General features: G+C 60.1%; 2 protein-coding genes across 6 annotated transcripts; both read left to right on the top strand.

The window, feature by feature from the left end:
- Window positions 1–610: 610 nt before the first annotated feature.
- On the top strand, window positions 611–5,239 carry RFX5 (regulatory factor X5). 3 transcript variants are annotated; one of them, XM_061359511.1, is made up of 10 exons: window positions 611–802; window positions 1,402–1,532; window positions 2,096–2,129; window positions 2,505–2,587; window positions 2,874–3,002; window positions 3,155–3,281; window positions 3,628–3,699; window positions 3,924–4,125; window positions 4,324–4,421; window positions 4,499–5,239. In XM_061359511.1, the coding sequence occupies exons 2-10, from the start codon at window positions 1,414–1,416 to the stop codon at window positions 5,237–5,239; spliced, it is 1,605 nt and encodes a 534-aa protein (XP_061215495.1). In that variant the 5' UTR covers window positions 611–802; window positions 1,402–1,413. The 3 variants fall into 3 exon arrangements, with proteins under 3 accessions (XP_061215495.1, XP_061215494.1, XP_061215493.1); XM_061359510.1 differs by lacking the exon at window positions 611–802 and having other exon boundaries at window positions 1,418–1,532; window positions 2,096–2,160; window positions 2,877–3,002; XM_061359509.1 differs by lacking the exon at window positions 611–802 and having other exon boundaries at window positions 1,418–1,532; window positions 2,096–2,160.
- Window positions 5,240–5,845: 606 nt separating this feature from the next.
- On the top strand, window positions 5,846–25,115 carry PI4KB (phosphatidylinositol 4-kinase beta). 3 transcript variants are annotated; one of them, XM_061359503.1, is made up of 12 exons: window positions 5,846–5,983; window positions 11,258–12,203; window positions 17,038–17,082; window positions 21,154–21,381; window positions 21,666–21,893; window positions 22,054–22,163; window positions 22,997–23,101; window positions 23,570–23,693; window positions 23,779–24,044; window positions 24,167–24,299; window positions 24,513–24,633; window positions 24,869–25,115. In XM_061359503.1, the coding sequence occupies exons 2-12, from the start codon at window positions 11,286–11,288 to the stop codon at window positions 25,048–25,050; spliced, it is 2,460 nt and encodes an 819-aa protein (XP_061215487.1). In that variant the 5' UTR covers window positions 5,846–5,983; window positions 11,258–11,285; the 3' UTR covers window positions 25,051–25,115. The 3 variants fall into 3 exon arrangements, with proteins under 3 accessions (XP_061215487.1, XP_061215490.1, XP_061215489.1); XM_061359505.1 differs by lacking the exon at window positions 5,846–5,983 and adding an exon at window positions 8,641–8,817; XM_061359506.1 differs by lacking the exon at window positions 17,038–17,082.
- The last annotated feature ends 900 nt before the right edge of the window (window positions 25,116–26,015 follow it).

Below are 26,015 nucleotides of genomic sequence, written 5' to 3'. Positions count from 1 at the left end.
AGTGTATACGTGCCCATGCTGCATGCACACACCCCCTGCATACGTGCCCATACTGCATGCACACACGTTGCATACTACATACACTCACTGCATGCTACATGTGTACATACTGCATGCTACATGCGCTGCATGCTACATATGCACACTGCATGCTACATATGCGTGCTGCATGCTACATATGCACACTGCATGCTACATGTGTACATACTGCATGTTACATGTGTGCACGCTACATGTGTACATACTGCATGCTACATGTGTACATGCTACATGTGTACATACTGCATGCTACGTGTACACACTACATGTGTACACGCTACATGTGTACATACTGCATGCTACATGTGTACATGCTAAATGTGTACATGCTACATGTGTACACGCTACATGTGTACATACTGCATGCTAAATGTGTACATGCTACATGTGTACATAATGTGCCACACGTGCGCACCCTACACGCACACACGCACGCTGCACGCACAGCGTGTGCACGCTCGTTTACGCCCGTGCTGCCTCCTCCCATCCCACCAATCAGAACTCCGTTACTAGGCAGACTTCACCTCGCTCGCAGCCACTCAGGAGCCCGACTCAGCTTGTATCCGGGTAGGAAAGCCAGAACAGCCAATCGCATTCAAGAAGAGCGCAGTATCCGGGCAGATCGGCGGTGCCTCAGCCAATCAGAAAAAAGCAGCCGGCGGGGGTCCGCGGGCGCGTCCCGCCGGGGCTCCGCACTTTGGGTTCCTGTTGCGCGCGGGGCAGCGGCACGTGGCGGGGAGCGGCAGCAGCGGGCGGCCCGCAGGTGGGTGCGGGATGGGATGGATGGGGGGGGGGTGCGGAGATGGCCCCGGCCCCCCCCGGGGCTGCGCTGCCGCGGAACCGTTTCCCCAGCCCGCAGGGACCTGCCCGGACCCGGGCACCGCCGCCTCCCTCCGCCCCCTTGTGCCCAGGTCCGCGGGGTCCTCTCCTCCCGCTGCCCTCACGCACCCGGGCCCCGTGGGGCTCCCACGTTCACCCCGCACTGCCCAGCCTGGGGCACTCCAGCCCTGCTGGTGTCCCCCCCCCCCTCCATGTGTGTGCTGGGACAGGGTTGGTCTCCGGTGCCCCCCAGCATCCCTGTCCCCTGCCGGGAGCAGGGTACCCAGAGCCGGGCACAGCCTCTGCGGCTGGAGACACCCCTGGGGGGGCCACTTCCGTGTCCATTGGTGAGGGGTGGTTGGGTGATGGAGCTCAGCCTCCAGAGCATGGCCATGTCCACGGCAGGATGGAGGGGGCTGCGCTGAGCCCCCGAGCTTGGCCCAGGGCAGGCAGCCGGGGTTCAGCCCGCTGAGGGCTCAGTAACTCCAAAGGGATTTCCTTCCCGTTGTTGTCAGTGGATGCCTGGTTTTCACTTCCCACCAGGAGCCACATGCCATGGCTGACGAGGAGCTGGGCGCCCGAGCCGCCAGAAAGGGAAGTTTGTCACCCAGCAGCTCCCGGGGCAGCACGACGGAGTCAAGCACCCTGCTGCAGGAGCTGAAGAGCACCATCTCGTAAGGGCAGCGCTTGCTTTTCCCTGCGCAGCTCTTCCCGTCAGTCTCAGTGTTACCAAATGTGGGTTCATTTAATAAGGTTGATTAATTGGCAGCCCCGGGTACCAAAGGGATGAACGTGGGGGGGCCTTGGAGCATTGGCACTGCAGAGGGGCATGGACCTGTGCTAAGTGGTGAACACAGAGCACAGCCCTGTGCTGCGCTGCCTCGTTGGGTGCAGAATCAGTTCAGAGCTCCGCAGTAGCACACACTGGTCTGCAATGACCCCGTGGGATGTGGGTTTATGCCCACTCTGCCCTCCCTGGGGTTAGGATAGAGCACACAGCTCTGGAGTGGGGTTGTGGGTGCACAGCGAAGCCCAGAGCACGGGGCTGTGCTGATCTATGGGTGCAGGCAGCTTTGACTCCTGTGCTCCAGTGTCCCCAGTGACTGGTGTGCGGTCTGGAAGGGCCTGGGTATGGTGGAACCACCCTTGGGAACCCTAAGCAGCGGGTTGAGGAGCGCCTGGGTGCTGGTGTGTGTTCCTGCTCTGCCCTAACCCCTTTTGTCTCTGTCCCACACAGCAAAGCCGTGCAGAACAAAGTGGACTCCATCCTGGTGAGTGCCTCCGTGGCACATTGCGCTGAGGGTGAGGGAATGATGCGCCTCCACCGCGCTCTGCTCGCTAAGCTGAACCCTGGGGCTTGCTGGAGCCCGTTTCCCATCGGGTCAGGATCTGGCTGCTGGGATTAGCCCCGAGAGCCCCTCATCACCCTGCCTGGGGGGGGGCACCCGCTGCCTCAGCCCTGTGTGGAAAACCCCTTCCCATGAGTGTGGTTGCCCGGGTGCCTCGCATGCAGCCATGCTCATGCTGACAGAGGTGCTCTGGTTTCCATGCCCCATCAGTTAGTGCTGTTATCCTTGCTCCTTGCTTTGGATCCTTAACCTTGCCTTGTCTCTGGTGCGTTCTCCCTGCGGATCCCTCGCCTGTAGCAAGATGTCCAGAAGTTCTCAGACAGTGACAAGCTCTATCTCTACCTCCAGCTGCCGACAGGACCGAGCCTGGGGGAGAAGAGGTGGGTGCTGGAGCGAGCCAGGGCTGTGGCCAGGAGAGCAGGGATGATGGTGGGGGATAGAGATAGAGTCATGGAATTGTTTGGGTTGGGAAGGACCTTGAGATCATCCAGTTCCAACCCCTTGCCATGGGCAGGGACACCTCACACTGAACCAGGGCACCCAGGGCTCTGTCCAACCTGGCCTTGAACACTGCCAGGGACGGAGCATCATTCACAAGGGGGATGCGGGGAGGCTGCCTCATGTCCTGCTTCTGTGTTAATGGCTTGTCCTGGTCTCCCACGGGAGCAGCAGCAGCCTGGAGCTGAGCTCGCTGAGCACGGCTGAGTACATGCACGCGTGCAACTGGATCCGGAATCACCTGGAGGAGCACACGGACACCTGCCTGCCCAAGCAGGATGTCTACGATGCCTACAAGTGAGCGCAGGGCCGGGAGAAGCACGGGTGCTTTGGAGGGCAGCGAGTGCCTGGGGTTGTTTGAACCCTGGGGCCCTTCCAGGAGCCCCGTTTTGGGGGGGAGCTGGTGCAGAAAAGGGGTGGTGGCGTTGAGCCGCGGCTCTCCCGCGCAGGCGGTACTGCGAGAACCTCTGCTGCCGCCCGCTGAGCGCCGCCAACTTCGGCAAGATCATCCGGGAGATCTTCCCAAACATCAAGGCCCGGCGGCTGGGGGGCCGGGGCCAGTCCAAATATCCTTGCCTGTGCCCGGCTGGGCCTGGTGGCGGCTGCTGCTCCTCCAGCTTGTCCCCGTGTGAAGGTCTGTGTGTGAGGGGGCAGCGTCCAAAGAGGGGCTGGTGCCTGGGGTTTTGTCTCTTGCAGGTGCAGCTCAATTGGTGAGGGGTTGCCCCATCCTTGCCCCTTGCGCCCGGAGCTGATGGTGGGCAGGGAGCACACCACAAAGGGGGTATCACAGCCTGGGGCCGGCTGCTCTCACACCTCCCATTATGAGCCCCGCAGCTGTAACCCCTCGAGCTGTGACCATCGCCTGTTGCGGCCGCGTTTGTGTGACAGCAAAAGACCTTAACGCTGCCAAACATACTGCTACAGCGGGATCCGGAGGAAGACGGTGGTCAGCCTGCCACCCCTGCCCAGCCTGGACCTCAAGGTCACAGAGACCGTAAGTCCTCTGCTGCCTCCGTGGCTTGAGTTTGGCCAACGTGCTTTTGGTGGGGTAATGAAGCTCCTTGCCTGTTAGAGCCCATTGAAATGAATTGGTCTCTGTCGGGTGAGACTTCCAAAAGAGAGCTCCCAAGGACCTGCAGGCTTGTGATGTGTGGGGGATGCTCACATCCGAGCATCCTGCCCCGTGCTGCGGGCGCTCATGGCTCGTCCCTCGCGCAGCAGTCGGAGCTGACGGATCTGGTGCAGTCCTACAACATCGAGGTGATGGAGGCGGCCTGCGCCCTGACCTGCGACTGGGCTGAGAAGATCCTCAAGCGCTCCTTCAACAACATCGTGGAGGTGGCGCAGTTCCTCATCCAGCAGCACATCATCAGCTCCCGCTCGGCCCACGCCGACCTGGTCATGGCCATGGTGGTCTCAGGTGTGTGCAGGGGAGTCCTGGGCCCGCTCCCCCCTGGCTTTGGGCTCGCTCTGACCCCATCGGGGCGCAGAGGGTTTGGGAGCTGGGTGTCCCTTTCCAGCCGCCCGTGGTGGGGCTGAGCTGCTGCCAACCGTTGCCCGTGGGGTGGTTGAGGGGCCCAGGGCCGTGTCCCACTTCCATCCCCTTCTGTGCACGCAGAGGGCACGGAGAAGATCCCCCGGGAGAGCCGGGCCCCGTCGGCAGCCAGGAAGAGCAGCGCGGACACCTCCGAGAGCAGCGACAGGAGCCAGGGGCAGGTGGGACCCCCCTGGGGCCGAGCCCCCTCGGTTCCCTGCTCCGCTCGGCTCCCCCCCAGCAGCTCCTCTGCCCGCAGGTCAGGAAGGAGACCGGCCCCAAGGCTCCCGGCGCGGCCCGGCCGGACAAGAAGAAGCCCCCGGAGCCCCCCAAGGCGGCCCCCAGCCCCCAGGTGAACGCCTTGGTCGCCCGCCTGCCCCTGCTCCTGCCCCGCATCCCCTCGGGGGAGCGCCCCACGGCGCCGGGGGCCGCCGCCGTCCGCTCCTCCCCTCCGGTGCTGGCTCCCAAGCTGACGGCGGCCCCGCTGGGGGGGGGCACGGTGAAGGTGGCGCTGCCGCTGCCGGTGGGCGCGGCCTCCCCGGCGCTGCCGCTGGGGCTGCGGAGCCCGCAGGCGGCGGTGCCGGTGCTCAACGTCCTCGTCCCCGGCGTCAGCGTCCCCGCCACCGAGAGCCCCGCCAAGCCGCGGAGCGCGGGGCCCGGCCCCAGGGACTCTCCGCACCCCAAGGCCGCCAAGAGGCACCCGGAGCCGCCCGGCGACCCCGTCCCGCAGAAGCGGCGCCCCGGGAGGCCGCGGAAGAGGCCGGAGGACGGGGGGGAGGCGGCGGAGCCCCGGGGAGGCGCGGACCGAGGGGCCGGGGCCTGCGCGCCCGCCCAGGCCGGCAGAACGGAGACCGGGGCCGCCGAGGGCCGCGAGCGGGCACCGGAGGCGCAGCGGAGCCCGAGCGATGCCGGGGGAGATCCCGCGGCGGGGACCCCTCCCGAGGCCGCCCCGTCCCCGCTCTCGGGCTCTCCGGGGCTGTGCGCGCACCCCGGTACTTAGCGCCGTGCCCGTGCCCTGCAGCCGCCATTAAAGCCCAAGCTCTGCCCCACCGCGTCTCTGTGCTCTCTGCGGGCGGGGCGGGGGGGGTTGTGCGGGGCCGCCGAGCCCGGCTCCCGCAGCAGCGCGGTTTTAACGCTAAAACCGCCGGTTTTGGGCAACCCCGCGGCTCGAACCGCCCCGAGGCCCCGCCCAGGCCTCCCCTTCGCGCGGGTGCCGCCGAGCCGGCAGGGGGCGCTCGCACGGCCAGGCCCGCCCGGCCCCTCAGCCCCATCAGGCGGCGCCGCGGGCAGCCCGGGCCTGCGCGTTCCCCGCCGGGTGAGCACCGGGACCGGGAGAGGGACCGGGTGATCTCCGGGCCTCCCCCCGCGGCTCCTCCCCGTGCCCCCGGCCCAGGCCGCGGCGGCAGCGTCACCCGTGGGCCGGCGGAAGGGAGGGGCCTGCTCGAGCCGGGCTGCGGCCGCTCGGGGCCGTCAGTCTCCGGCGCAGGCCCTCGCCCCTCACTGGGCCGGGCCCCTGCGGCCCTCCCACTCCCCCGGGCTCGGCGGTACCGGAGCCGCGGCTCTGCGGGCTGGGAGCGCCTCTTCGCGCAGGGAAGAAGCGAAGCGTTTTCCTCGTCCTTCCGTGCTCCCCCAGCAGCCGCCGATCGCCCCCGCGGAGCCGCTGCCCAGGATGAGCCGCCCGCGCTGCCCCGGCTCTCGGCGTCGCAGAGCGGAGACGTGGCCGTGCGCGATGGGATCGCACCAGGTACCGCAGCTCAGCCCGGCCCTTCCGGGACCCGCGGGCCCGTTACCTCCGCCAGCCTCCCCTGAGCCCCGCTGCACCGGCGGGGGGGGACACCGGCCTCAGAGCACCCCCGCGCCGGGGCCGGGGCCGGATGAGCGCCGCGGGGACGCGCTCAGAGGCTTTCTCGGTGCGGGGGGGCCGTCGGTGCTGACGAGGCTTTGCCACCATCTGGTGCCCCGGGCGCTTTGTGTCTGCCGAAAGAGCTCGGGATCTTATGTAACGTGCTCGGGGGGGTGGGCGCTGAGCAGCGGCTCCGGTTTGCACGGGGCAGGAGCCCCTCGGTGCTTTGTGCCCCCCCCCGCCGTGAAACTCCGGCTTCAAGCCGGTGGTAGCTGCAGGCGCGCTAAGGAATGGTCGCGTTTGGTCCCTCCCTTTGCTGGCCCCCGCTTCCCTTTAACCCGTGGGGGAACTTCGGAGGTGCAGCGTGGGCACGGAGCTGGGGGGGAGCGGTGGTTCCCAGCGCTGGATGCAGCAGCAGCGGCTCCTGGGCGCCTCTGGAGTTCTGAACTCCCTTTGGGGGGGGTTCATTGCTCTCTGCTTGTGTGGATGCCGAGGGCTCCCCAGCGCTGGGGCTCAGCCTGCAGCTTCTGCTCAGCAGAGATAATGGTCTCCGGCTTGCTTGGCAATCTGAACGGGCCTGCAGCCTGTGCCGTGGGTGTGCGCTCCTTAAATCACGGCCGGTTTGTGAGCACACATCCCTGCTCGATCCGTGGCAGGAGAGCTGCTCTGGGAGCCTGAGCTGGGGATGAGCGCGCCTGCCTTTCTCCTCCCATTTTCTATCACATCGAGACAGCTTCTTTCAAGGCACGCTTTAGAGGAAGGCTCAGACATGACTGTGGGTAACAACAGCAACTTGAAATGGTGAATTCCCATACAGGAACGCGTGTGGGAATGAGCAGGCTCCAAGCACCTTGTGATCACTGGGAGGAGGAACCTTCCCATGGTGGCTGTGCCAGCACAGCTTGCTTCAGGGTTCGGTGTGCTCAGAAACAGGCTGCTGGGATGGAAGGGGTTGTCCTCGCTTGCTCAGATTCTAATTGACGCTCCTCAGGGTGGAGAGCTGCGAGAGACGAGGACAAGAGGTTGGATGTGGCCGTGTGAGTAATGTGTCTGAGGAGCTGAAGCTGTGGAATGCGAGCAGTGGCTTTGCAGAGAGCTTCCTTGTGGAATCAGAGCCTCTTGCAGGGAAAGAGCTTTTCCAAAGGGCCGGGGCAGCTCGCAGTGGCTCTCGGAGGTGAGGAAGATTTTACTGCTCCCACAGTAACTTCTTATCAAAGGGAGAGTTAATTTAGGAGTAAATCACTGGATTTAACTGCTTCCTGTGGGGCTGGATCGTTTCACAGGAGCAGGGAGTGAGGGAAGGGGGGCTCTGGCTGTGCTCTGGTCCCCTCTGCAGGGGGGTCCGTTTCTCCATGGGGAAGATCCCCCATAGTTTCCCTCTGCAGGTTTGGATGGGGAAGTGGGGGAGCCTCTCCCTCACAGAGCCATCAGCAGCGCGGGGCGATGGTCTTGAGCGCGCTGTGTTCGTCCTTCTCCTGCTGTGTTTCTTGCAGCGTGGCTTTTCTTTTACTCCACATTTCGGGGTGAGTCATGTTTGTGCCTGCCTGAGCCCCAGCGTTACTGATGGCACACGGGCTTGGCCGAACACAGCTTGCCTTGCAGCTGAGCCTGGTGGGAGTGGGGCGGGATGCGGAGGAGTCCTTCCAGCAGGAGCATCCTGGCAAGGCTGGGATGGAGCAGAGAGCTCCCGGGGGCCCTGGCCTCCCATCCTCTTGCCTCTTCCTCTGTTCCCTTTGCTCGGTGATGTGCAGCCTTCAAAGAGGAGCAGTGCTGCTCCATGGAGAACTGTCCCGCAGCAGTGCCCTTGTGTACAGGCAGAGTTTGCCCCGGGGGATGCCTGGGATGTGGCATTCATTCTGGTGTGAAGTTGTGCAGAGGTTGAATCTGCTCCAGCCAAGTGTGAGAAACGGGAGGGAGCCCATCTGGGTCAGTGCTCCGTCGCTCCTGGAAGGGCATTTTGAATGCCAAGGCGGAATCATTCAAGGCAGAATGATTTGTCCTCACTTTGGCACTGCTCCCAGCGTGCTGCCCACGTCCCCCATGTGAACCATCCCTTTGGGCCTCAGTTTCCCCATCCTCTAGGCTGGCACCTCCTAAGATGCATGGAGCGGTGCTGTTTGTCCAGGAGGGCACTGCGGGAAGCAGGGGCTCTCCCTGTACCCTAGCAAGGGGGCCCTGACGGTCCATCCTCCTCCAGCACTGCTCTGATGTTTTCTGCCCCCATCCCAACTCCTGTGGCCTTCCCGAAGGCACAGCAAGATGCTGAAGGCTGTCAGTGCTGAGCAAAACAAGAAGTAATGCAGCATAATAGAGTCCAGATGTCTTGGAGAAGCTTCATCCCGTCCCCCTGGTTGCTTGCCAGGCCTAATATTTCTTATTCAAGTCAGGCAGGAGCAAGACTTTGCTTTTTTCCTGTAAAGCCACAGCTCTGTTCCCGGAGATCTCCCTCTGCTTTTGTCCCTTCCTGAAGGAATCGTCCTCTCAAGTCACTGCTTCATGGGCAGTTTCCGTGCTACCAGGGGCTTCCCTTTATTTCCTATTTAATCACCAGCTTCAGGGCTGTTCACCAGAGAGAAACTTGGCCCGTTAAGGGCTGTGGGTGGAGGATGAGCCACACGGATTCAGCTCGGCCTGTTTTCCAACCTGGATTGCTTCATTGTGTGCAGCTGATGGGGTTTTCATCCCTGCTGGGACCAGTCCGCTTGCAGTAGGGGAGTTCTGCTGAGCCTCCAGAGGTAAACAGCACGTTGTGGTGTTGAACAAATGGGGATGTGAACAGGAAAAGCATTCCCTCCTTGGGATCTTAGGGAGCACTCGGAAGGGAGATGTGTCCGTGGTGGGCTCCGAGCAGGCCCCATTGCCAGGGTGTCACTGGAGGAGGCGGCTCTGTGAGTGCTGGGAGGTGAGAAGCCAGAGAACAGGACCTATAAAAGCAGCAATGCATTGGTTTGTAAGAGGCACACACTGAGGGCAGTGCCTGCCTGTGGTGCAGGGGTAACCCAGGGGTGAGTTTGTCTTGTGCAGCTCCTTAATCCAAGTTGAACCCATGCAGTGGCTGCGATCTGGCTCCTCTGCGCTGCAGAGCTGCCCCAGGGGGCCCTTCTGGTGAGGGTGGCCAAAGGATTGGGGGGTTTGGAGTGGTGGTGGGAGAGGCTCTGCTCATGGAGTTATGGGGATACCTTGTGTGAGTAGGGCAGGTTGGATCCAGCCTCTCCTGAGGCTGTGGAGGAGCTTTAACATCCAGAATTGCCTACACAGCTCCAGGCTTCACGTGTGTGTGTTCAGGAGGGAGGGTTCAGCACATCCTGGGCCCTTTTTCTCCCTCTGCAGCCCAGCAAGGAGGATGTCAAAGGCATTTCCCCGCAGAGGATCAACTGGGTGATGCTTGGAAGGCCCTTTGCTGGCGCCTGACTGAGCCGCCTGGGATGCAGCAGCGTGTGGCTACGTGGCTGTGTCTGGGGCTCCCTTGGATGCCATTGCTGATCTCGTGTCTCTCATCAGCTTGTCATCCCACTCGTCCTGATGCCAGTGTTTGAAGGACCCCAGGAGTGCTGCCATGAGCAAAGCTCTGTGCCCCTCTTCCTGGGAGCTCCGTGCCTCTTGAGATCCCCCCTCCTTGTCGGTGTGGTGTGGATTTAGAAATCAGATTCTCGGGGTTTTTGTGGGGAAAGGCTGGGCCCGTGGAGGAGGAAAAACAACTTCCTTCAGCTCACAGGGTCTTTAGGATCTAATGACCACAAGTATTCGAAGCACGCAGGATTTGTACCGAAGGGAATGGCAAGCACAGAGGAAAACTGTGTCGCTGCCATGCGGCCGGGGTGAAAGATGCTATTCATAGGGGGTCAGACTCCTGAACTTTGGTCAGGCTTTTTTATACTTCATGGTTAGAGCTTAAGAGCTTTGAAAACAAGAGGAGGAAACTGGTCTCTGGGAAGTGGTGCTCACATCTGGATGCACCAACCTCATTTGTACTCACTTGGGGGATGTAGAAAGAAGCCCCATTGGGTTCCTTGCCCCTTTCTCCCACGTTGGGAGCTGCAATTGCTTCTAAAAGGAACAGGTAAAACCAGGTCATTGCATTAAGAGGGGAGCATCTTGGTGCAGGCCCCTCTGCAGGCAGGGGGGTTGCTGAGGGGGAGGAAATGGTTCGATGAACTTCTTTCCCAAAGGGAATCCTTTCCCCCCAGTGCTGGATGTGAAAGGCAGGAGGGAGCTGGCAATCTGCTCGCAGTCCTTAACGTTTGGAAGAGGCATTGTGCCCTTCTGCGGATCACAAGCTGTCTTCTTGTAGTGTGTGAGCAATGAAGGGGAGCAGTCAGAGCTGCACTAATGATGTTACAGTGAATAGAGGGCCTGGTTTTATTTTTAGAGGACGGTTTCACTTGGTGCTGGCCGCCTTTATTCTTGCTGGTTAGCCACAGAAATGCAGCACTGCTCCTTTCATCGGGATGGGAAGCCAGGAAGTGCGGCAGCCCCTCATTTGGCTGCTTTCTAGATGCAGTGAAGTGCTGATCCCTGGTGAGGACTCAGAACTGGGTTAGGAGGGTCTGGGCTCTGAAAGCAGGGACCTTGTTGCACCCAACCTGGTTCTTGCTCTGGCTCTGCTTGCCTCGTGCCCAGCGCCAGTGGGGGTTTTGCTGTCACCCTCCATCTGAAGGGAGGTTGAATGGGCAGAAGCTGAGAGCAGGACATAAACCTTCATCTTGTGTGGCAAAAAGCAGCCACCAGCTCCACCCGGCCTGTGTCCTGCTGATCCCAAGCATTAGGAAATGCCTTTGGGGTGCAGAGCATAAAGCAGCCGGGGGGGGGGTCTTGGTTTGGGTTTTTTTTCTCTTATTTTCCCTCTCTCTTTTTGGCTTGCTCCGTTTTTTTATCGTCATGGTAACGGGGATATTCTGTGTAATGGCTGATAGAAGCTCACAGCTCCCTTTCAAGTCGCAGTGGAAGGGGCTCCAAGAAGACCTTTAAAAGCCAGTGGGACCAGCTCGGTGTTGCATGTGTTTTCCTGGGGCACCTTTCCTCTCTAGATGCAGGCTTTTGGAACAGGTTTGCACCAAACCTCAGCTCTTGGTTTCCCTTGAGGGGTACCCCAGCACGGATTGCTGCTTTCCACCCTCGGGCTGGAAGCACATTGTGTCCCTGACTCTTTCCTTTTTGTCTTTGTTTCCTTTTCAGCTTTGAAGCGTGCAGACCCACCACTGCTATGGGAGACCCTGTTGGAGACCCAGCCCGAAGGACAGCCCTGGACCCGGCGCCCCAAGGCAATGGCGGCACGTCTCTCAGCGTCATCACGGAAGGTGTTGGGGAGCTGGCGGTCATCGACCCTGAGGTGGCAAAGAAAGCCTGTGAAGAGGTCCTGGAGAAGGTGAAGCTGATGCACGGCATCTCCGAGAGCTCAAAGCCAGCTGGAGGCACAGAGAGCACCCCGCGCACCGCGATGGACTTGGTCAATGGAGACCTTGGGGAGGGCTGTGAAATCAGGTGCTTGGATGATCCTCCTGGCACGGCCTCTAAGATCCAGGAGGAGGATGAGACCACGGCCAACACGGTGAAAACGGCCCGGAAGCGGCAGAAGAATAACTCTGCCAAGCAGTCCTGGCTCCTGCGGCTCTTTGAATCCAAACTCTTTGACATCTCCATGGCCATTTCATACCTGTACAATTCAAAGGAACCTGGCGTGCAGGCTTACATTGGGAATAGGTTGTTCTGCTTTAGGAACGAAGAAGTGGACTTCTACCTGCCGCAGCTGCTGAATATGTATATTCACATGGATGAGGATGTGGGCGATGCCATCAAGCCCTACATCGTGCACCGCTGCCGGCAGAGCATCAACTTCTCCCTGCAGTGTGCCCTGCTGCTGGGCGCCTACTCCTCGGACATGCACATCTCCACTCAGCGGCACTCCCGCGGGACCAAGCTGCGGAAGCTCATCCTCTCGGACGAGTTGAAGCCAGCTTACAAGAAGAGGGAGCTGCCATCCCTGAGCCCAGCGCCCGACACGGGGCTGTCTCCTTCCAAAAGGACTCACCAGAGGTCCAAGTCGGACGCCACCGTCACCATCAGCCTGAGCAGCAATCTGAAGCGCACAGCCAGCAATCCCAAAGTCGAGAGCGAGGAAGAGGTAATGCTGGGGCTCAGCCTGCCCTGGGAAGGGATGCCCCCAGGGCTGTGCTCATGTGGTTGGTTCTCATCTCATAGCTCATCCTTTACCATGGAGTGGGTTTGTCCTGCTTGCTGCAAATGGTGGAAATCCTGATTCCTGTGTCCTTAATCAAACTGACTCACACCAGCTGAGGGTGGTGGCATTCCAGAGGGGGATGGTTGTTTGTGTGAGGGGAAAGGGTGGCGTTAGGTGGCTTCAAGGTAAGGCAGAAAGCTGGCTCAGGAGGATTGAGTCGCTGAATTCCCCCACGATTTGGGCACCTCGGCTGGTGCCTGTTTCACAACCTGCAGCCATCTGATTGCTGCTGGGAATTTGATTTCCTCCTTGTGCCAACTTGCTCACATTTAGCAATGGTGAAGTTTGTTTGCAGCCAGAAAGGGCAGGCGGGAGCAGGGGGAGAGCAGATAAACCCATCAGTGCTGCTGTCCCGGTGCCCTGGCCAACATGAGCCAACCCTGCTGGCTCTGGGGCTGCAGCCCTGGGGTTTGTCTGGGCCGAGCTCTGCTTTGGGTTTCTCTCATCCTGTAGCTCCAAGGCTGTGGAAAGCCAGACTTTCCCTGCTGGAGGGGCTGGGCTGTGTGGAGGGGACGCTTCCTGTTTCAGGGCCTGGGTTTAATGGCACACAGTTTAATGGCAAAGCAAATGGCAGTTAAATAGGTGAACGTGCGTGTTCCGTGCCTCCCAAACCCAAACAGCTCCCCGGGGCTTTGTGGGCTCATGTGGAAGCGTTGAAGAGTGCTGAGCACGAAGATGCTCTGGTGTCAGAGCACGCTGCGAGACAGGGGCAGTGGTTTTGCTGGAGCAGGATTTCTCCCAAAGAAGGTGCAGGTTGCATTTTGCACTCTGCTGGCACAGGCTTAGGGAGCAGAAGGGTGAGCAGCATCCTCCGGGGTGGGGACACAAAGGCTGGAGGGAAAGAGCTGGAAACGGAGCTTTATTTGTTGTCCTGCTTTGTTTTGATGGTTTTAGGCTGGGATGGGGAGAAATGCAGGGCTGAGATCGCGGTGCTGAGCGGGATGGAGGCGGGGAGCTGGTGGTACCTGAATCAGAGGAGAGCAGTGCCTCTCCCAGACTGAGCTGCTCCCTCTGCAGCAGGGGCGGCTCCTGAAACCCCAGCACCAAGGGCTCATGCCCCAGGCAGGCTCCACACAGCTCCTTTGCTGGCTCATCCCTGTGCCTCGTGTGGACAAGACCTTCAAAGCCAACTTCCCCGTCTGCACATCTGGGATCTCGTGACCCTCTTCATAACAGGGGAGCGTTTCTTGGCTTTCCTGCCTCGCCTGAGATTCCCCCTTTCCTTTGGCTCCTTTCCTCTGGCTGGCTTGTAGGTTGTTAGAGGGGCCCCATGATCTCCTGCCTGTCTGCCAGGCGTGGAGAAGGCTCCTTTGGGTGAGGATTCCAAGGAGGTTTCGGAGGCGTGGAGCGGTGTTTGGAGGGGTTGGTTTGGAGTTAACCCCCCCTATCCTGCTCCCTGCTGCGAGCTGGGTTGTGATGTTTGCTGCTGTGAATGAATCTTTCATGTGTCTGCCTGCTCAGTGGAAAGCAATCGGCCGAGGGGGAGCACCAAGGGCTCTGCTGGCACCGGCTGCAGCTGCTCGAGTAAAGAAACCAGAGCTCCACATAAATGATGGATGGAAAAGGGTTCCTCTTGGCAGTGTCTGCAGTGGGGTTTGACCCCGAGGCTGGGCAAGCTGCTTCCCTGTGGCCCAGCAACAGGGATGCTCAAGGTGCTGCAACAACTTCCCTGGCCTCTGAGTACCGGCTTCCTGAGCTGGACTATTGGAAGGGCTGGATGTCAGTGCCTCCTTTTGGAGATCCTTTTGGGAACACCAGGCATCGCTTCAGTGAATTCTGGAATTCACTTTCTTAAGCTGCTTTCTGAGACTTTCCCCTACAGATTGCTCAGTCCAGGAAACCCATGGATGTGCAATTGTGGCGTGCTGGGAGCAGCCTTCAGCTTGTGCCCAGGCTCTCTCAAACGTGAGGCTTCGCAGGGATAAAACCTCCTGAGCAACCGGAGAGCATGAGAGGAGGAACTTGCTGTAAGGTGATGCTGGTGCTGGGGAGCAGGGCAGCACTGTCAAGTGTGCCATTACAGGAGATGGTCTGAGATGTGCCCCGGTGCCCTGGGCTGTGTGGGATGCCGGAAGAGGGACGGGCTGAGGCCGTGCTGCAGATGCAGCAATGCACATTGCTGCCCCGAGCTGTGCTGTGCACTGGGGACATGTCAGTGCTTTAGAATCATACTTTCCTGCCTGTTTAAGTGCTAAACCTTTAAGATTGGTCCCTTGCTGTCTGCAGGATGAGCTGGCCTGTTCAGCTGGTCGCGTTGGGCAGAGACATGATGGTGTTGGCTTTGGTGGCTGATGAGACCTTGTTGGGCAGAAGCTGGCCATGGCTGGGATGTGGTGTCCAGCTCCCCAGGGATTTGGGCAGGGCTGCAGGCAGCAACCTCACCCAGGGCAGAGCAACAGCTTGAAGTGCAGTACAACAGTCATGGCAGGGCCAAGCTACCAGAAACAGCTTGACCTGACCTAGGGATGCCTGTTGGAGTGAGCTGGAGCAGAGAAAGTCACCTTGCTGTCCCATGGCCTTCGTTTCGCCTCGCTGTGCAGGAGTGAAGCCTCGCTGGCGTTGGGTGCTTGGTTTGTAATGAAGCCTCCTCTCTCAAGCCAACAGGATTTGCTGTGAAGCCCTCAATGCGGCGTCCCCCCCCCGGGGGGTTTGGTGCACAAACAGGTTGTGCTGCCTTTGCAGCATGCAAATGCCTTTGCCTCTGCTTGGCTTCCTCCTCGCTGAGCAGTGGCAGCAGCACCTTAACCACTGCCTGGTTCCTGGCCTCTCTAGGATGGATGAGCCCCCCCTGGGCTCTGCCTCCCCCCCAGTGCATCCAGGGCTTGGCTGCATTGGTGCTGATCACACCCAGGAGGTGCTGCTGCTGCTCTGTGGCACCTCTGCTATGTCTCACAGGGCTGTGGCTTTTGGGAAACACTTGGCAAAGGTGAAACCCCACGACTCTGAGTTAAAGCTGGGTGTGAGCTGTTCCACTCCCCAGCTGCACTGGCTGCAGGCTGCGGTGCTCAGCACTTCCCTCTCCGCTGTGAGCTTCAGGATCTGACCCCGCTGTCCCTGCCAGCGTGGCAGCACCGGTGATGCTGAGGAACCTGGGACGTGGTGGCAAGGCCTGGAGCTGAGAAACGTTCATACTGGGGCAGATGTGTCAACTTTATAGCGGAGACTTTGCACCTGGGTGAAACAGGGAGGACGTTCCCCGTACCCTGCTCTGCCTCCCACCCCTGGTTTAACTCCTGAGGCCTTGGAGATAGGGGGAATAAAGCACGCTGCCTGCCTGGAGAGGAGTGATTCATGTCCTGGATCTCTCTGGGAGCAAGGTGAAGGTTTCAAAGACACAGAGCAGGAAGGGGGAAACCAGCTCTCTTTATTTGTGTGACCAACTGGATTGAAAGCAGGGCTTTGAATGGGAGCAGCCTAAACCCAGTGCCTGCTCAGAGCAGGGCTGATGGTGGAGGGAGCCGGGCAGCCTCGAGTCTCCGTGCAGGCGGAAGCGTTTGCCTGAACTGGTTTTACTGGTCAAGTAAAAAACCCACCTTAATTAGAAAGCTGCTAATTGGCTAATGGGCTCTGAACCCAGGCTGGCTGTTGAGCGGGGAGCAGTGGGACCAGCAGCTCCTGCAGTGCCATCCCATGAGAGGGGTGATGGAGAAAGAGCAGAGCTCTCGTGCTGCCGACAGGGAGGTCTTTGGTTCTACCAGCACCATGAGTGTGTCTGGGGAGCAGCACCGAGGGTGGATGTGCAGGTCTGGACATGCCTGCACTTGGTCATGGGCTCTCCCTCCTTAGTTCGTGTGCTTGCAGGCAGCCCCTGCATTTGAAAGCTGCTTCTCAGTCAAGGGTGCCCAATGGGTCTGACTCTGGTCTTGCACTTTCTAGCCCATGGCCCTGCCCTGCCTTTGCCAGTTGGGGTGTGGAGGAGCGTTGGCCTTTTACCTCTGGAACTGCACCTTCAGCAGTGCTGGCAAAGGTGCTGTTCTCCGGTAGAGCTTGTTTCCTGGCTGCTGAGGGTGGAAACGTGGTCGGTCGCTCGTGGCACAAAGGGTTTGGCTGCACAGGGGTGACTGCATAAAATAACCCCTCTGCCCATGGGAAGTGTCCCATCAGCCAGGAAGGGGTTTCATTGTTGGGGGGTTAGGTTTTAGGACCGTTTCCATGGTGGTCATTTGATCTGCTGAAATTAGAGGCTGAATTAGAGTCCGGGGGGGGAAATAAAGTGGCTTTGTTGATGAGAGAGGCAGGTATCAGCATAGGCATTCCTGCCTGCCCTGCCAGCTCCTGTCTCTGCAGCTGGTTTGAGCCAAGAAAGCCAGAACCGAAGCCTTAGTTTCACTTCTGGGGTAGAAGAGTATTTTAAAGGGTGGAACTTGATGATCTTAAGGCCCTTTCCAACCCTGACTACTGTATGGTGTAAATGGGAAACTCTTGGTGGGGGGGGGGGGTATGGACATTGAGGGATCTGCCAGTGAGCCCTGCTCCCTCTTTGGTACCACCACAAGTGGCCTCAGCCCGAGGAGGCTCTGGTTGAGATCCCATTACTCTGGAAGCATCCTGTGCCACTTCAGTAAAACCATGATGGGGTGGGGGGGGTGCGGGGAGGGAAGCAGGTGAAATGGGGAGTGACCATGATGAACATGGAGTTAAACTATTGCTTTTTCTCCCCCTCTTCCTCTCTCTCCTTTAAACGAACACCCCCCCCCCCCTTCCCTGCCTTTCCCAGGAGCTCTCCTCGAGCACGGAAAGTCTCGAGAAGTCAGACTGCCCCGTAAGTGCCCCGTTCCTGCCTCCCCCCCCGCAGCAGCATTTCCTCTCTGACCCCAAAACACCAAAGCCCACCAGCCGGCCGTGCACCACGAGCAGCATTGAGCCCAGCACCACCACCACCCCCAGGCAGGGGGCAAAGCCTGTGTCCCCCCCCCATTGCCACTGCTCGTGCATGGTGCTGGCTTCAGCTCTTGTGCAGTGAAACAACACCAGGGGGAATTTGCTTGCACCATCCCCAAGGGGATGGGGGTGCTCTGGGTGCTCCCCCCCCCAAAAAGACATAGAGAAACCCTCACACTGCAGAGGCAGGGGAGGGACTTGGTTAATGCTGCTCACTTCAATGTGAGCAGTCAGTGGCCTTTGCATGGCAGCACCCACAGATGAAAGAGGAAATGCTGTTTCCTTGAGTTTCACTTAAAAAGCTCTCTGCCGGATGGGATTTAATTTGCTTTTTCCACGAATCATCCCCCCCCTCCCTTCTGTGTGTTAAACTTCAGCCTCTCAATCAAACCCCAGAGGGTTTTCTTTCAAAATGAGCCTTGTTTTTTTAATTATTGTTAATTTTTTTGTGCAATCAATAGCATCTTCCTCATCTGTGTCTTTGCCCTGTGGTGGGTGTGTGCTCTGTGTCTGGGATTCCCAGTGGGCTTCCACATGTTGAATATGTAGTCCATGATCAAAACCATGTACCTGGGCAGAGTAGTGTAGTGTCCATCCTCCAGGACAGGGTTTGAAGGTGAACTCCATCCTTTTTAGCCTATGTAAAGAGGTAGTTGCCACGTACCCAACTCCTGTTGGGTCCTTCTGTGCCTTCAGAGGCACCTTTGACATGTTGATGCTGTGGTCATGTGCATACAGCAGCCACAAGGCTTTCACCCCCATGTTCATCCCAGTGCAGACTCCATTCAGGTTTTGATAAGCTGTCTGCTTTTCAGGGCTGCAAGGGATGGGAGGATGCTGGGGGTGCTGGTGCTTGGGTGGGAGAGAGGGAGGGAGGACACCAGGCTCTCAGGCCCACTTTGCCACGCAGCTTTGGGGAAGTTGCTTTATTTTTAACCCTTCCTGCTCCTCCAAGCCAAGCATCTCTTCCTCCAGGGCCATTTTCCACTCAGTATTGGCAGAGCATTCGCAGGCTCCTCAGTCCCAAGGCATTGCAGAAGTGTCCTCAGAGCTCTCCAGCGATGGGGTTGCCACCTTGACCATGCCACCCGTCTCAATCACCCAGGGCTGGGTGGTTGGGAGAGCCTGGTCCTGTCCCCTGTGCCAGGAGACCTTTTCTTCCAGGCTTTGCAGCCCCAGCTTGGTTTTCCATGGCCTTTCTGCCCAGTTTGGAAACCTGCTGCAGGCCCTGCACTGAGCTGAACATGAGCAGCAGGTATTAACCCATGCCAGGTACTGGTTGTCAGCGCTGATGCTTGTGGCAGGCAGCTAAGCCAAAGCAGCTCTGCACTGCTGAGCGGTTTCCAACCCGGACCAGGTGTGAGTGACCACAGGCAGCAGAACTGGGGGGGTGGCCAGGATTTTGCTTTATGAAGCTCTGAAATGACTGATGGTGGTGGTTGAATGGAGAAGGGGTTGGGACAGCAGGGTAAAGCTAGGACAGCAGAAACCCCTTTGGCAGCAGAGGCTGGAAAGGGTCCCAGGTGAAGCCCTCTGGTTGTTGGGATGCTCGGAGCTCCCCCAGGCACGGTGGCTGTTGGCTCAAAGCAGCAGCAGGATCCTGCAGGTGGTTGGATGAGGGGAGAGCATCTCCTGTCCTCTCTGCTTGGCTTCAGGGCTGTGGTGTCCCTGAGCAGCTCCAGCATCGTGGCCTCTGCAGCCCTTTGGGACCGTGTTTGCAGGCACAGCCCTGGCTCAGCCAAGGCCGTTTCCCAAAGCCCCTTCCCTGGACCCGGATGCAGAACTTCCCGTGCTGAGGCCCTGACAGCACCGAGGAGCCCTGGGAGCAGCATGGGGAGGAGAGGACGTTTCCTGGCCGCGTTTCTGGCAGGAGCAGCCTGGACCTGGAGGTTTGCACCTGGAGCTGGAACATCAGAGCTGCAGAACGGGTCCCAGAGCCTGGGCCTGGGCCTGGGGAGGCTCCGCTCCCCTCGCTGCGCTATGGGGAGAAGAGGCCTCAGGAGATGCTTTGGGATCCCTGGAGAGGAGGGGGTTTAAAACCTCCCTGTGCTTCAATGCAGACGTTGATGGAGGCCTGCACCAGGAGGACTTTGCTCATCATCTGCTCCTGCCCGTGGGCACCTTCCTGCCTGGGCTCAGCCCCAGATCCCCACCAGTGACTCTCCCATTCAGTTGCTTTACTGAAACAAGTGGTGCACAGAGCAGGTGAGGGAGCACGGGGCCGGTTTGGGGACAGGATCACCCACGTGCCAAGCCTGGAAACCTGCATCGACCCAAGAGCAGGAGGCTCTGATAGGGGCATCGCAGCCAGCAGGGTTCAATGGGAAGGAGCATTGGAAGGAGCAGAGCATCTCTTGAATCTCGCGCTGCTTCTGCAGAGCTTGGATTAAATGCAATGAAGGGAAGCAGTTCTGGAGGTCAAGCAGCATTGGCTGGGTGGCAGGAGCCGAGGCAGAGCGGGGCCTGGCTGGGACCAGGCGCTTTCCCAGCCCATCAGGGGATGGAGCCTCAGCTGGGGCAGGGTTGGAGATGCTTCTCCTCTGCCTGGGAGGTGAAAAGGACCTCAGTGGCTCAGATACTGAGCAAATGCTGCCTCCTGTGCCAGGGACACCTCTGAGCAGGGCCCTGGGGAGAAGAGGCCAGCGCTTGCCCCGAGTCAGTGTGGAAGGATTTTTGATGTGGACTACAGACACAAAGGCTTTTTCAGCTGCCCTTTCCCCAAGGGAACCACCAGACCGATCTCCTCCTCTTTTACCATCCCTTTCTTTTGCTGTGCAGCCATTCCTGGCTCACCGACGTTTTCCTTTGCTTCCTTTTCTCACACTCTGTAGCTTTCTGCATGTGCATTCCTGGCATGATTGTACAGTGAGCACTTGGCAAGTTTCATTCTGCATCTGAAAGGGCAAAATCAGCTGCAATCGTTTGTTGGGCTGGGTCGAACAAGGTGAGCAGAGCTCGCCTCGGGGTGCAGGGAGGCTCCTGGGGCCAAGTTTGTCCCTGCCCATGGCAGGGGGTTGGAACTGGATGATCTCAAGGTCCTTTCCAACCCGAACTATTCCATGGTTCTAAGTTTGATCCTTGCACCATGGCGGAGGCTTTGGGATGAGGATGCAGCAAAACCCAGCGCGGGGCGAGGATGCGCTCCCTCTGCTGGGAGCACAGGGTTTGTGGATATTGTGGAGCATAGGCTTAGTTTCTCAGTAACAGCTCAAAACGGGCACCTCTGAAGTACACTGTTGTTTAGGAATGCAGGATCAGCAAGGACTTTCCTTACAGCATGAAAACACATGTTTCAATGCCAAAAAACTATTCATAAGGAAGGGTATTCTAACTAGCCAGCTATCTTGCATAGCCTACCAAATCCTGAGCAAAGCATTGCCGACAGCAAGTCGCACCAAACCAAAGCCCATGATTCCAGTCCGAAAGCTGACCAAATTCTAGACAAGTTTCCACTGTGCTTGGCCATAGCCCATAAGAGAGCACCAATCTTAGAGTAATTGGCTTCTTAATACACAAACCAGGCCAGCTTCACTGCAGTAGGAAGCAGAGGAAACAGAACAAGGTACCCTTTTGAGCAATACTTTTCAATGTCCTGACAGTGATAACACCAGCAGTTGTTTCCCATGGAAAACCAGAGGGTCCAGGAAGGGGTGAGCTGATCAGAACTCCCTTTCTGTGCTGGCTGCGGCCCTGGCTCCGGGGCCTCATGGGGATGAGATCCCAGCTCCAGTGTCAGGGAGGAGGATTCTGGACAGCACAGCAGGAGGGAAGGAGTGCTCTGATCCTGGTGTGCTCTGCTTCTGGGTGATGGGCACCATCCAGAGCAGGGAGGAGGGTGAGATGAGCTCACCCCGGTGCTTTCAGAGCGCAGGGCCTGCCTGCAGAGCTGCAGCAGCCTCCAACCCTTTGTAACGTCCTCCCCTCTCCTCCTCCTCCCCTGCCCCTCCTGCAGCCCGTCCGCCTCGCCCCCGAGCGGGACTTCATCAAGTCCCTGATCGCCATCGGGAAGCGCTTGGCCACGCTGCCCACCAAGGAGCAGAAGACGCAGCGGCTCATCTCGGAGCTGTCGCTGCTCAACCACAAGCTGCCGGCCCGCGCCTGGCTCCCGACGGCCGGCTTCGACCACCACGTGGTGCGGGTGCCCCACACCCAAGCCGTCGTCCTCAACTCCAAGGACAAGGTAGGGCAGGGTCTGGACCTTGGCACCGCCGCTGTTTGCCTCTGTGCTCAGGGTGCTGAGGTTGTGGTACCGCTCCCAGGGCTGGGAGTGATGGGGCAGAGAGCTGGGAGCGGGGAGAAGCCCCTCTGGGATGTCACTGCAGCATCCCTGGGCGCTGCTCCACGTGGGGCTTTACCCCCTAAAGCCAAAGCAGCGCCCAGGCTGCAAGAGCAGAGAGGGTTCTGCTGCGTCCTGCAGCTGCCTGGCGCATGCAGTGACCGTGCCCCTGCGTTTGCTGCCTTCAGGCTCCCTATTTAATCTACGTTGAAGTACTTGAATGTGACAACTTCGACACGGCCAACGTGCCCGCCCGCATCCCCGAGAACCGCATCCGCAGCACGCGCTCGGCCGAGAACCTGCCCGAGTGCGGCATCACCCACGAGCAGAGGGCCGGCAGCTTCAGCACCGTCCCCAACTACGACAACGACGACGAGGCCTGGTCTGTGGATGACATCGTGGAGCTGCAGGTGGAGGTGAGGCCAAGCAGGGGCCTGTGGGATGCAGCCGGGGTCTGATGCAGCAGCGTGGAGGGATGGGAAAGCCCTTGTGGCAGCGTCCCTGCTCCAGGATGGGATGGGATGGGAATGGTTTCAGTAGTCCCATGTCCCCCCTCGTGCACCTTTCCCTTCCCAGCTGCCGGAGATCCACACCAACAGCTGTGACAACATCTCCCAGTTCTCCGTGGACAGCATCACCAGCCAGGAGAGCAGGGAGCCCGTGTTCATCGCCGCTGGGGACATCAGGTGAGGCCGGCGGGAGAGCAGCCCGGGCACTGGTGGTGAGTTCAGGTGTGTGAAGTTCCTCTGCTGCATCCACAGAGGAGAACCAGCGGCACGGGTCCAGGAGGGGCAGCACCCCCTGCTCAGCCCCTGGCCTCTTTCCTGCCAGCCCAGTTCTGGATGTGGCCCTGGCTCGGGGTTTGGGGTGAACCCGTGAGCTTTGGACCTCTTCTGGCTCTGGGGGGTTTCCCCTCTGCTCTGCTCTGGTGAGACCTCACCTGGAGCACTGTGTGCAGTTCTGGTGTCCTCAATGTAAAAAGGCCATGGAGCTGTTGGAACAAGTCCAGAGGAGGCCACGAGGATGCTCAGGGGCTGGAGCAGCTCCTGTATGGAGCCAGGCTGAGAAAGTTGGGGCTGTTCAGCCTGGAGAAGAGAAGCTGCGTGGAGACCTCAGAGCAGCTTCCAGTGTCTGAAGGGGGCCTATAGGGATGCTGGGGAGGGACTCTTCATTAGGGACTGTAGTGACAGGACAAGGGGTAATGGGGTAAAACTGAAACAGGGGAAGTTTAGATTGGATCTAAGGAGGAAATTCTTTCCTGTGAGGGTGCTGAGGCACTGGAATGGGTGCCCAGGGAGGTTGTGAATGCTCCATCCCTGGCAGTGTTCAAGGCCAGGTTGGACAGAGCCTTGGGTGCCCTGGTTCAGTGTGAGGTGTCCCTGCCCATGGCAGGGGTTGGAACTGGATGGTCTCAAGGTCCTTCCCATCCCTGTCTGCTCCATGGCCCTGTGGCTGTGTTTGCTGATGCTGCTTTCTCCCTCGGCCGTGGCTTTCGCTGCTCACCGGCTCTGTCCCGCAGGCGGCGGCTCTCGGAGCAGCTGGCTCACACCCCCACCTCCTTCCGGAGGGACCCCGAGGACCCGTCCGCCGTCGCCCTGAAGGAGCCCTGGCAGGAGAAAGTCAGGTGGGGCCTGGGGCCGGGCGCTGCAGGGCTGCGCTGCTGCTCCCTGCTGCTCCCCAGGGCCTGCACTCAAGGCCCTGCTGGTCCCTGGGGGGGGGGTGTCGGCTCAGGGCAGGGAGCAGCAGAGGAGGGGGACACCAGGCAGCGGATTTGCTGCTCCTGGGTCAGGCCTGAGGAGCTTGGTCGGGTATTTCCAGGCGTCCTCCCACCGTTTGTCCTTGAGCAAGAGGGGGAACCCTCAGGGCTCGCTCAGTGTGGGGTGAGCCTTGGCCATGTGGTTCTGATGGAGGGGCTGGGGATGTGGGGAGAGTTAATCCCCCCCCGCTGCCCTCGGAGGTGGGGTTTGGTCAGGGCTCGGGTGCAGTTCCTGCAGGCCTGGAGCTCCTGCTGCTGCCCCTGATGGGAGCCCTTTGGGGTGCTCGCTGCCCCCCTCCCTTTCCCTGTGCTCCCATCCTTGCCCGTTCCTTGCAGGAGGATCCGGGAGGGGTCGCCCTATGGCCACCTGCCTTCCTGGCGCCTGCTCTCCGTCATCGTCAAGTGCGGGGATGACCTGCGGCAGGAGCTGCTCGCCTTCCAGGTCCTCAAGCAGCTGCAGGTGAGCTGGGACCGGAGCCCCCGCAGGGGCTGGGGCTGCGCGGGGCTCCCAGAGCCCTGAGGGGTTTCCTCTCCCTTCCCCGCAGTCCATCTGGGAGCAGGAGCGGGTCCCGCTCTGGATCAAGCCCTACAAGATCCTCGTCATCTCCGCCGACAGCGGCATGATCGAGCCCGTCGTCAACGCCGTCTCCATCCACCAGATCAAGAAGCAGTCGCTGCTCTCGCTGCTCGATTACTTCCTGCAGGAGCACGGCAGCTACAACACGGAATCCTTCCTGACGGCCCAGAGGAACTTCGTGCAGAGCTGCGCCGGGTACTGCCTCGTGTGCTACCTCCTGCAGGTCAAGGACAGGTGGGGATCTGGCGCTGCGCTCGGGTCTGCTGCTGGGATCCAGCAGCCCGGCCTTGGCTCTGCAGGCGGATCCGGGCTCGCCCCTGCGGAGCTGAACCGAGCGTTTCCCCTCTCCCCCGCAGGCACAATGGGAACATCCTGCTGGATGCAGACGGACACATCATCCACATTGATTTCGGGTTCATCCTTTCCAGCTCCCCCAGGAACCTCGGCTTCGAGACCTCTGCCTTCAAGCTCACCACGGAATTTGTGGATGTAAGCGAGCAGGGGGGCGATGCCACAGTCAGAGCCTTGGCACCCGAAGTGGTCCTTGGCCAGCTCCACAGCCTCGGTGAAGCAGCTCCAGCTGGAAGCTGGGGGAGCTCTGTTTGCTTTGTGGGTTCCCATTGTGCCCCTCCTGATGGGGGCATGCCCTAATCCTAAAGTCTCCATCCACTGCCTTCCATCCACGCATCCTTTCCCTTGCAGGTGATGGGTGGGCTGGACGGGGACATGTTCAACTACTACAAGATGCTGATGCTGCAGGGTCTCATCGCGGCCAGGAAGCACATGGACAAAGTTGTGCAGATTGTGGAGATCATGCAGCAAGGTAAAGGGAACCAGAGACCCCCACGTGTGGGTCTGGGCTGTGCACAGGGTGCGGGGGTACCTGTGCTGTGCCACGGCGCAGGGAGGGAGTGGAGCCTGCCTGTGGTGATGGTTGAGCACCGGTGTGAGCCACAGCCAGGGGATGGGGGCTGCGGCTCCATCCGTGGGGCCCAAACCAGCCTTGGAGCCAGCAGCAGGGCTCCCCCCCTGGCTCAGCCTCATCCCCTTCCCTGCAGGGTCGCAGCTCCCCTGTTTCCACGGCTCCTCCACCATCCGCAACCTGAAGGAGCGGTTCCACATGAACATGACGGAGGAGCAGCTCCAGCTGCTCATTGACCAGATGGTGGACGGCAGCATGCGCTCCATCACCACCAAGCTCTACGACGGCTTCCAGTACCTCACCAATGGCATCATGTGATGGACGGGCACGGGCCTCCCTCTCCCGGAACGGCTCCGGGCCACCAGGGCCAGCCCAGGCCTGAGTGTTTGGGTCCTGGACGGTGAAACCGGGGCCGGGGCTCGGCACCGTCCTGGGGCTGCTCTCAAGGAAACGGAACAAGGATAAAAACCACGCAGGAAAAACCCCACTTGTGGAGACCGAAGGGGTCGGGTCGGGATCATGCGGGATCTGGGGCTGCTTGCGGGAGCCAGGCAGCAACGGGGCTGAGGCCCTGGGGTAGCCCCAGCCCCTGCGCTGCTGCTGCCGTCAGTATTAACCCCGCTGCTGCCCTGCGGGCTCTGCTCTGACTTCGACTGGAGCCTTCTGCTGGTCCCACCTGGAGGTGACCCCCGGCCCCTCCTTCCCTGCATGGTCCCTGCCGTGGCCTCAGTGTTCCCCCCCCCCCCCCCGAACCCCCTTTCTTTGTTTCTCCTTTCCCCCCCACCTTCCTGCTGCCACCTTCAAGGGGAGCTGAGCCCTGGAGCCCCATGGGCCAGGGGCGCCTCCTCCTGCTCCCTTCCAGCTCTCTTGGCTCCGGCTCTGTCCCAGGGCCTGGGGCTGCGCCGCTTCCTCCAGCCCCGGCTGCTCCGTGCCCTGGGGGGGGGGATGCAGCCGGGCCCCCTCTGGGTTTGAGTGGGCAGGGTCAGTGCTGGAGCCTGGGGGGGCCTGAACCTGGACCCCCCCTCCTGCTCCATCCCCTTTCTGTGCTCTAGGAGCAGTGACCCCATCCCCATCCCTCTGCATCAGGCTCAGCCCCTCCCGCAGGTCCCATCCTGAACCCCCCCCCCGGGCTCTGTCCCATTGAGTCTTTGGCATTAAAACCCAGCAGTTCCCGTTGACAACACGGGGGGGGATCATCAGGGTCTGGACATGGAAGGGGGGGCGCATCCATTGACCCCATGGCCCCAAGGCAATCATTGCCCTCGCTTGGGGGTCTCCCCCCC

This window comes from Neopsephotus bourkii, unplaced genomic scaffold (genome assembly GCF_033783945.1).
Source record: "Neopsephotus bourkii isolate Nb327-2 ecotype Australia unplaced genomic scaffold, CSIRO-AGI_Nbou_v1 NB_989, whole genome shotgun sequence".
NCBI classification, from domain to species: Eukaryota; Metazoa; Chordata; class Aves; order Psittaciformes; family Psittacidae; genus Neopsephotus; species Neopsephotus bourkii.
This window is presented reverse-complemented; position numbering and strand designations above follow the sequence as displayed.